The sequence below is a fragment of the Hyalella azteca genome, unplaced genomic scaffold (genome assembly GCF_000764305.2).
Source record: "Hyalella azteca isolate HAZT.00-mixed unplaced genomic scaffold, Hazt_2.0.2 contig5073, whole genome shotgun sequence".
NCBI classification, from domain to species: domain Eukaryota; kingdom Metazoa; phylum Arthropoda; class Malacostraca; order Amphipoda; family Hyalellidae; genus Hyalella; species Hyalella azteca.
In genome coordinates this window covers 38,192-48,823 of record NW_025935277.1, presented here as the reverse complement: position 1 = coordinate 48,823, position 10,632 = coordinate 38,192, and the positions used below count along the sequence as shown (strand labels likewise).

General features: G+C 40.7%; 1 protein-coding gene across 1 annotated transcript; it reads right to left on the bottom strand.

Moving 5' to 3' along the window:
* Positions 1-355: 355 nt before the first annotated feature.
* LOC108679328 (tyrosine-protein kinase CSK) lies at positions 356-10,626 on the bottom strand. The gene is made up of 10 exons (XM_047880253.1): positions 10,619-10,626; positions 9,932-10,064; positions 7,339-7,414; positions 6,621-6,760; positions 5,822-5,958; positions 4,469-4,630; positions 3,623-3,818; positions 2,584-2,670; positions 1,947-2,039; positions 356-1,070 (listed from the first exon to the last, which is right to left on the bottom strand). The coding sequence occupies exons 1-10, from the start codon at positions 10,624-10,626 to the stop codon at positions 984-986; spliced, it is 1,119 nt and encodes a 372-aa protein (XP_047736209.1). The 3' UTR covers positions 356-983.
* Between the last annotated feature and the right edge of the window lie 6 nt (positions 10,627-10,632).

Below are 10,632 nucleotides of genomic sequence, written 5' to 3'. Positions count from 1 at the left end.
CTTTGCTTCCGAGTTTTGGCACAAGAAAATACTTTTCCCTTCATAATGTTGTAAAGTGTCGGAGTGAGATAAATGTTCAGATTTTTTCCGTAGCGGCTCAAAAATTTGAAATAAATATTCTGAACATTCCACTTGTAGGCGATGGTTAAACGGATGAATATTAAACTCTTGATAAGGACCACGACTTGTGACAAGAGCTGGAAAAGGACACAACATAGCTAACAATTTGTCAAAAAATATGAGAAAAGCCCGGGCCTATACTTTCAAAAAAAAGTTAAGAGATCGTAAGTTCATCAGCCAATCATTGACGGCCTTTCAAGCATAATCCACCAATCATAGACGAAAAAATAGAACGTAAGTACTTAGTTCACTTACTTAGCGAGTTTTGAAAGTATGGCCCCTGTACAAAAAGTGCTCAGAAACGCAGAAAGGGAATGTGGAGAGAACTCAATAAGTCAAGTATAAAAAGAGGTTGATATGACCACGAGACCACACACCAGATGCTACGAGCTGCAGTTCTCCTGTAGTTCACAGTCACCAGGACCTGTATATTTAACGCTACTTTCAGCGCTGCTGACTTGATCAGGAATTGTTTCTTCCTCTTCTTATTAACAGTTCACGCAAAACAAGGTTTGGCTTTCTCGACGCATTTAATATCGCCTGCGTAGTCAGCGTGTAAGGCTTAAGATTTCACTTGCGTCGGTTTTTTTTTTATTCCTGATCGTGAATTTTCATCAATGGCGTTTCTGGGGACCTAAAACTGTGAAACTTCCAGGAGAATTTTAATCGCGATTGCCAGGCGGGAGAAGGAACTTTCTAGCGCTGTTCAGCATCTGGTCCCTGGTTTACACGCGCGTAGAACACGCGCGTACAACCCGCGCGTACAACCCGCGCGTACAACCCGCGCGTACAACACGCGCGTACAACACTCGCGTCACGGTGGATGTAGAGTCGTGAGATGTGCGTTAGGGGGGAGCGCCAGGTTATACAGGCGTGGTGGCTTTAATTTCCTGTAACCTTCTTAGGACTTCCTTGAACGTCGGCCGCTGATCGCTCTCCAGGAGCCAGGCCTGGTGCAGGTAAGGCGAAAAGTTTAGTGTGTCAACTTAACATGGTTATGCTACATATTATTTCACCTTCAAGAGTATTTCAAGTGACATGAATAACGAGTGTAATGCTATACTGAACTAAACGACAGATCTGAACAAACAGAACAACAAATTGCAAGATCAATCAATGAAGGAAGATGCAAGCGGCTTGTGTTGTATTACGTTGAAGCTATTGAGCAAGTCTCTTGAAATATGTTGGCCCAAACTAATAAACGTAAACTGGAACCAAGATCGAGCAGGGTATGCCAGAATACATCAGAGGTTTGGTAACTTTACATAGGTAATCCAGCAACACTTCAAGGTCCCGTACAGTCACCGCTTTCCCACTGGTACCAACATCTACCACTAATACTTTATATCAGCTGCCACCACTCCGTGTTGTCAGCATTTTATTTTAATTAATGAACTAATGATTATCACATTCGTTAGGTGTAATAATAGGTACACTACAGTTGCATTAAAAAGCGTCCTTCAATTGCATATCGCTTGCGGATTATTTTGTGTAAGGCAGTGAACATTATTGTGAAATAAAATTTGTTCCAAACAAGAATCATTCAGGACTCGCACCATACGTGATACGCGTACCACAGTTGGGAACCACTCGATAAAATGAAACGTGTGCAGGCATTCCTAACAACCTCAGTACCCGCAATACACATTACCTCCTTCATTATTTTGGAAACCTCCGTTTATTGTGAAATAAAATTCGTGCCAAACAAGAATCATTCAGGGCTCGCGCCATACGTGGTATGCGTACCACAGTTGGGAACCACAGGATAAATTGAAACATGTGCAAGCATTCCTAACATCAAGCTCAGTACCCGCAATATACATTACCTCCTTCATTATTTTAGAAACCTCCGTTGGGCAATTCTCTGGGGGATCCATGCGGTAGCCATTCTCAACGTACTTCGTGACGTCCGCCAATGGCTGTAGGAAAAAAATCCACATAGATACTTAAATTAAAACATCGTATTTAAAATAAGTCTCCAGATGCATCGCTGGGTGCTTGATATCTTTCATTTGTATGGCTCATCCAAGAAGTTATGAGATGTGCTCAGTATAAACTTGCAACGACGCTGGTCAACCCCAGCTACTTGATCCTCGTATAAACGGCAACACAAAAATGCTTAATGCGGAAACTTAAGTGAGATAACAACTTTTTAGCAGCTGAAATAGCCCAGTAATAACAACATTCAGTCACATGATTTTATGGGGCATTGCTAAAGAACTAAAATGATCTAAATTTTAACTCAAACACAAAGCCTTCATTGGTACCAAATGAAGCAAGATGAATATCTTAAAAACAATATTTTCATACAATAATTTGAAGATCTCTGAAATTTAATTGCTTCAGGTAATGATGGCTTATACGCTCTGTTTAAATTAGCATGAGGCGGAAAGATTCATCATCTGCAAGTCATTTAAAAGAATTTCACGGGCAGTGCCATACACTTACAACGTAAACACTTACAATTTTTGGATAAGGAACTCTGCCGAATGAGTAAATTTCCCAGAGCAGGATGCCGAACGACCACATGTCGCTCTTGTTAGAGAAAATCTGCAAGGAAGGTTCATGTGAATATTGTAACACAGTCAGATTTGCGAAGCAGGATAAGGAGTTAAAACATTAAAAATAACTTAACTTCAAGGAAATTTGAGGAATATATGATGAATGGGGTCATATCTACGAAATACAAACAACCGGAGCAGACATAAACCATATTCAAGATAAGCCAATAACATCCTTCATATGAGAAGCCGTGAGAATACGACAATAGCTTCAACTTGTGCCCAGCGCAACGAAACCTACTTAGGATGATGGACAACAAATGAGGAACATGAATGTTCAGATATGAATCACATTTTCTGAACAGGTTTTTGTTTTATTCTTATAATTAAAATGTTTTTGTAATAATTCTATTTTAAAAATTTCGTGGGAATGCAGCTGCGGGTAGACTACACCAGCTACAAAGCAGTCCAACTATTACAATCAAAGCTACATGACAACAACGTGAAATATCCCTATCATTAATATGGTTTAATCAAGATTTCTGCTTCTTTTATTTGTTCTAATCTAAACAAGAATTTGCAGATCCACATAAACATGACTTCCTCGCACTGCACAAATTAAAATTTTTATCAGGAGCAAATTGCAAGGCAAACGTCGACTGACACGTAAATGAAAACATAGCCACCGCAGGTAGATGAATTGCATGGGTAATTTAGTGCTGGCACAGCAGTAACACTGCAAGCCTGGCACAGCAGTAACTGCCAGCCTGGCACAGCAGTAACTGCAAGCCTGGCACAGCAGTAACTGCAAGCCTGGCACAGCAGTAACACTGCAAGCCTGGCACAGCAGTAACACTGCAAGCCTGGCACAGCAGTAACTGCCAGCCTGGCACAGCAGTAACTGCAAGCCTGGCACAGCAGTAACTGCCAGCCTGGCACAGCAGTAACTGCAAGCCTGGCACAGCAGTAGCAGCAGTAACTGCAGTAACTGCAAGCCTCACATTGCGACGCAGTGCCTCAGGAGCCGTCCACTTGATGGGGAACTTGACGCCGTCACGCGTGGCCGGGGCGGACTTTGCCAGCCCGAAGTCCGAGACTTTAGCGACGTCGTCGTGGCTGATGAGGACGTTACGGGCGGCCAGGTCTCTGTGCACCACGTTCTTGGACTCCAGGTACGCCATGCCCGCTGCCGTGTCACTGTCAGAAATTTATAATTTAGAAAAAATTTAAATGTATAAGGAATATTTATTATGGTCCCTAAAATACAACAAAACCCATTGAAAACTTCCGTGTCACTGTCCGAAATTGATACTTTAGCAAATATATAAACGTTTATGGAATATTTATTATGGTCCCTAAAATACAACAAAAGCTATTGAAAAGTTCGATGAGTTGATAGTGAGAGAAACATTGCCGACGCGCGTCTCATTCAAAGTCGACTAAATCGATGCAGTATTTTACACATCTTTTAGCAAAGCATTTTGATCTTAAAAAGAAAAATAAAATAAATTTTTTGGAATAAATCTCAGTGGCAGATCAAACGTACAAATCGATAGATAAATGACATTTATTGATTTGAGAATGTGATAGCATGTAAATGAAACAAATTCTGTGGACAGAATACAACTTAGGGACAGAGATTACACCTTAGTAGAGATCATTATCGCGTTAGGAGTAAAATCACAAAATTTAATTCATGTCAGTGCTTCAAGTTTTGGATACAATTTGAAACAACGCTAACAATACACTCAGATGGTATTAAATTAATGTGTAAGATTCAAACAACGGATATCTCAAAATACGAGATTGTAGAGAGTGCAAGACCTGATGAAAGATGTTGAGCTCACCAAGCAAACATGATTTGGTTCCTCTTGGTAACGTGGAGCCGCCCTCTGCTGCGCAGGTAGTCCACTAGGCTGCCTTTACTCATGTACTCGGTGACCAGCAGGATGCTGCCTTCCTCCTCCACCAGCCCTTGTAACTTCACCAGGTTCTCGTGTGTCAGTTTCCTGGCATACATTATTCATTAATTTAATTACTTAACACACTTAAAGTGACATATACTTGAGTAAAACTAAGTAACCAGTATATTTATTTCCTGGTACTTTACATATTATCTATTAATTGATAATTGTGATTTGTGACACTTGAAGTGACATATACTTAAGCAAAACAAAGTAACTAGTGTAGTTATTTCCTGGCACACATAATTCATTAATTTAGTTAATTGACACACTTAAAGCCGCATTTACTTGAGTAAAACAAAAGTAACTAGTGTATTTATTTCGTGGCACACTTAAGTGTATCACATAATTAATTGTGACACTTGACACAATCAAAGAATAGAAGAGGTTTCAATAAAGTTTTGTGAGGAAAATACAGTTGTGAACAGTGAGCAGCAAAATTAGGGAATTGAATGTTATTTGATAACGAAAAATTCACTATCGTGAATGTGTGTGAAAATAACTACATAAGAATCACAAAACAAAATACAATCATACCATAAGCGGGAACTACGAAAAGCACTGAAAAAATTTCCAAATTTCAAATGCACCAAGTTTTGCTACACGTTTCAAACGTCCGAACACAAGAAAGTGCCAATGTCAAACAACAAAGCGGAAGCAAGAAAAAAATCCATTTGAATAGCTCATCAGTTGATATAAGCGGATAATGAGATGTAACGCGCATGAATTTAAAATATTACGCAAAAACTGTATCAAAGTGATGTCGTTTGTGCAAAATAAGAGTGATTATCCAGGTTTAGCGGGAAGAAAGTTTGATTACTAACGACATGAGGGAAAAGCGGATAGTGAGATGTAACGCGCATGAATTTAAAATATTACGCAAAAACTGTATCAAAGTGATGGATCATATTCAAAATAACGATGATTATCCAGGTTCATCAGCAAGGACGATTGATTACTGACGACATGAGGGAAGCTTCCTCGCGTAGCTGCTCGGCGGCGTGGATGTTGTCTTTGATAAACGTCCGGTCGGAAGAAACTGCTAATGTCATGCAGCAAAGCGGAAGCAAGAAAAAATTGATTTGAACAGCTCATCAGTTGATATAAGCGGATAGTGAGATGTAACGCGCATGAATGCAACAAGATATTACGCAAAAAATTGTATCGAAGTGATGGATCATATTCAAAATAACGATGATTATCCAGGTTTAGCGGGAAGGAAGATTGATTACTAACGACATGAGAGAAGCTTCCTCGCGCAGCTGCTCGGCGGCGTGGATGTTGTCTTTGAGTCGCTTGACTGCCACCTTAACTCCGCGCCACTCCCCCAGCAGCACGTCACCGAACTCTCCCTTGCCGATACTGTCACCAATCTGTGAAAAATATAACTCAGTACTCACTGCAGTGAGCGACAGAGAGCGCATTTTCTCGTCGACGAAAACTTGAAGTCATGGACGGACAGACAGACAGACGGACGGTCATGGCGAGCACAATAGTGCATTTTTTCATAAATGAGAAAATGCGCTAAAAACGAATTCAAATTAAATTCGTCTCATCAAATGGTTTCTTCAATGGAAATTCAACAGGAAATTTGAGACATCGATCACAAAGTGACTTGGGTAGTAGTTTGTGAGTCCAGAAATTGTTTTGGAATAAACCGGGAGGAGATATGGTTTATAAAAATAAAAAACGCAAACAACAAAAAGAAAAATGAAAATTGTGTTCGATGTGTTCATGAATTCAGTAAGAAATCTTAATAATTCTTGTGACCTGCAACGGACGGCCATGAGTCACGGACGGACATGACTAGCACAATAGCGCCTTTTTTCCACAAATGAGAAAATACGCTAAAAAGGCCTTGCCTTCAATAATAAGAGTAACGAATAGCAGATGCTTAGTTATGAGGCCTTTAATAACAACAGTAACGAAATAACAGATGCAAGTAATAAAAAGGCCTCCAATAACAAGAGTAAGGAATAGCAGATGCATAGTCAAGAGTTTTATACTGCAAGCATTTTAAATTTGCACAACTGACCTTGAGCTCCTTCCTGTCTATCAAAGAAATGTCCCTGAACTTGGAGCCTTGCTGCTGCGTCGCCCTCGTCTGCCTGGGCAGAGCGCGCGTCAGCTGCGTGCACAGCCCGTCTGAGTCTTGCTCGTAGTGCTGCACGCGGGGGTGTTCGTTAGGTTACATGGCGTTATGTGGTATGTAACACAACGTTATGTTACACGTCGGTATGTGGTATGTTACATGTGTAAGACGACATTGTTTGGTATGTTACATGTCGGTATGTGGTATGTTACACGGCGTTATGTGGTATGTAACACAACGTTATGTTACACGTCGGTATGTGGTATGTTACACGTGTAACACGACATTGTGTGGTATGTTACACGTCAGTATGTGGTATGTTACACGTCGGTATGTGGCATGATACACGTGTTACACGACATTGTGTGGTATGTTACACGTCATGTGGTATGTTACACGGCGTTATGTGGTATGTTACACGTCGGTATGTGGTATGATACACGTGTAACACGATATTGTGCGGTATGTTACACGTCGTTATGTGCTATGTTACACGGCGTTATGTGTTGTGTTAAACGAGATACGTTCAACATCATGAAGTCATCATGAAGTTATAAATCATTTTGTATAATAAAGATTTTGAGATATTAAAAGTTTTTCAAATTCATCAGTCGGCAATAGAAGATTTTTTGTCAATTAAACAAGTTACGCAATAGGCGCTATGTGAGATCATTGAAGAAAACTTCCTCGTCTATTGTCAGTTGTCGGTCCTTGTAAATAACTCTGTAGTGCTCCACCTGCAACACATATGAGAGACTTGAACAAACCAATCAATTAGCAAAGATTACAAGCAACTCATTAGTTAAAATCACACTAACTAATTGAAAAAACAGGACAAATTTGCTGCAACATTCAAGAATTGACCAATAATTACACAAAAAAAGAAATTCAGTAATCATGGACACTTACGTAACCACCGAAGCCGAAAAAGGCACTCCAAACACTCAAAATGCAATTCAATAAGAAGTTGACATCTTATTCCACAGACTTGTTTGTCGATACTTTTTCATTTTTTAAAGGCCTCCCACACTCACCATTCCAACAAAAAAAGAATTGATTTTATTAATTAAAAACAGGGAATGGGTTCGTGTCAATGATCAGGGCCCCGACCTTAACGCCTTAGGTGGGCATTTATTTTTTCATTTTTTATGTATGAATTTTCTATGTTTATTTACTCGCAAGATGCTTATGATTGCATTAAAATAATCATGAACTTTTTGGGGTATGCCGAGCTCATGTGATGCCCGATCTAAGCCGCATTTATCGAGCCGCCAGGCCGATAGCGCTGTGGATTTGCACTTTATTCCAGGTAGTTTTTGCTGTGACACGCCACGAAAGAATGGGGCATCCAATCAGAAAATTTATGCGAAAAATTGAAGGTGTTAAAAGAAAAGAGCGATTTAGAAGGTGGGTATTTCGTCAGTATATTGATGATAATAGCAACCATCAAGACGATGAGCGTGCAATAGAGGTTTCATTCCCTAAAAACTATTTAAAATAACCACGAAAAACCCGGTATAATTATCTACTTAAGCAAAATATTCAGAAAATTACAAAGATTGTCATTTGTCTGAAGAAGAACAAACTCTCATCATTAGAAGTAGAAAGAAAACTGAACACGAGCCAAAAAGAGATGTAATCTGGACGAATTTCTCAGCCGCTCATTGCAAGACTGCGGGCAAGAACATCATGAAAGCTGGAACAATTGTGCAGCCTAAATCCTGCACCTTCACTAAAGTTAAAGGTTTAGTTGGATACAAGTTGCCAATATTGCTACGCTTTCTGGGGGGATAAATAAATTGATTTTTCTAGAATCTTAATTCAGAAAATGAACGTTTGAAGACAGTTTGTGTTCAGGAAAAGTACCTACATAACGAAGTTATGGAATTATTTTTTTAACATTTATTTATTATTATTATTATCATCGTGTTATTAACACTTGGTAAAGTTATAGCTGAGAAAAAAAAATTTACAACATTTCGAATTACCTACCATCCTGAATCAATAAACCTAAAAGTCAATCTGGTTTAAGCTGCTTTAATCATGACGATGAAGGTCTATATTAGATTCAAGTTTTAGTATATATTCAACTCAGGAAAGAATTCCACAATGCGATCAAATTTCAAAAATTTGAACGTGTATCTCATGAAATGATCAAATATGTCCTGAAATCAAGTAATCTAATTCCTAACATAGTTCGCCACACTCACCTTGCCCTGGTAGCAGCCACACAGTCCACGCAAATAACCTATACACCGACCACGTGCGTACGTCATTTACAGACGATACAAGAGCGCCCATGAGGATTACAGACTAGCTGGTCTTCAAGGGGCTGCTGGGTAACTTGTTACAAATATACGACAGGGTCCTTGTGAATAATATGCTATTACGATACCAAATTACAAGTACTGATACAAAGAGTAGATTCAGCTGTCGAGACTTGGCATCGAACAAAAGCCACGTTTGGTGACCATATAGCGGCAATAGTTGGTAAAGCAGACAATGAAATGGATGTATCTGGCGGACTCAGATTCTTCGAGATGGGTCTATTTCGGTGACATGAACAAGGCTGTTCCCCTTGGGCTTTTAGAGAGGATGGTGTTCATCCTTGTGATATTCACGAGACGCCTAGATGCGTTTTTGATCACTATCCTGAATCATCCGACTATGCCCCACTACCACCAGCAAGTAGCAAGCAACAGCATTTAGCATCAGTTTGCTCAAAGAAGATCAGATACTTGAAGTCACGTTGAGCGCTACCTCCGCTACCCAGTAGCAGGCAGGTTGGCCTGCCTATCGAACGCTCGAGGACGGTGGAAGACGAAGGCGGTGCATCAGAGCAGTCATAGACAACTTCGTCCTGAATTTGACATAATGACAGACTCACTTTGTCATTAAAAGAAGAAGAAAAGCAGAATACATAACACCAATAACCTGGGCAACTACTGCCACCTCTCCCCGGATGATGTGCCCCACCTCTTCAACTGCCCTAACAACCCAACGCCCTTCAGCACCATACACCTTTGGAGGGACCCAGCCGCGGTCGCGCGCTGGCTCCAGCCACGGCTGGGCCGTTAACGCCGGGATCGGGCGCAGGGCAACAACAACAACGACCATGACGACGACGACGACAACAGCAACAACAACACGGGGCAGCAACAACAACAACGCGGGGCAACAACAACAACAACGCGGGGCAACAACAACAACGCGGGGCAACAACAACAACGAAAACGACAACAACAACAACTCACCTTGCTGTTGAAGCAGACACACAAGGTATAGTCGCCAGGGAAGTTGGTGCTTTCCCTCACGAGAAAGAGACCGTCTTCTCTGGGCTGCAGGAGCTTCTCTGCTTCATCTCTCGTAATGCTGCCGCGGAACCATCTGCCAACACAGCTACGAATTACAATGCGATAGAACGGAATTCATGCTCCGAATTATAGTGATGTAGAGGAACTCTTTTCTTCAGAGTAGACTGTTCTTGAATTAATGACAGGAGGCAATTCAAAGATGTGAACTTTCACTCGATTATCAAGTGTAATTTTATTACATTTTTCACAATTCTATTACATGGAATTTACTTCACAAAATAGGTTGCGTTATGCCTCATTTTTTTCAAGTAGCGGAAATTACGCAGCCACGTTTAAAGGCTGTACCTGTAAATCAGACTTAAGCTAGGCCACGGAACTTAACGCAGCCACGTTTAAAGGCTGTCCCTGTAAATCAGACTTAAGTTAGGCCACGGAACTTAACGCAACCACGTTTAAAGGCTGTACCTGTAAATCAGACTTAAGTTAGGCCACGGAACTTCACACAGTCACGTTGCAAGGCTGCACCTGTAAATCAGACTTAAGTTAGGCCACGGAACTTAACGCAGCCACGTTTCAAGGCTGCACCTTCAAACCAAACTTAAATTGGGCTACGAAACTACACTTCACGGAGCCATGTTTAA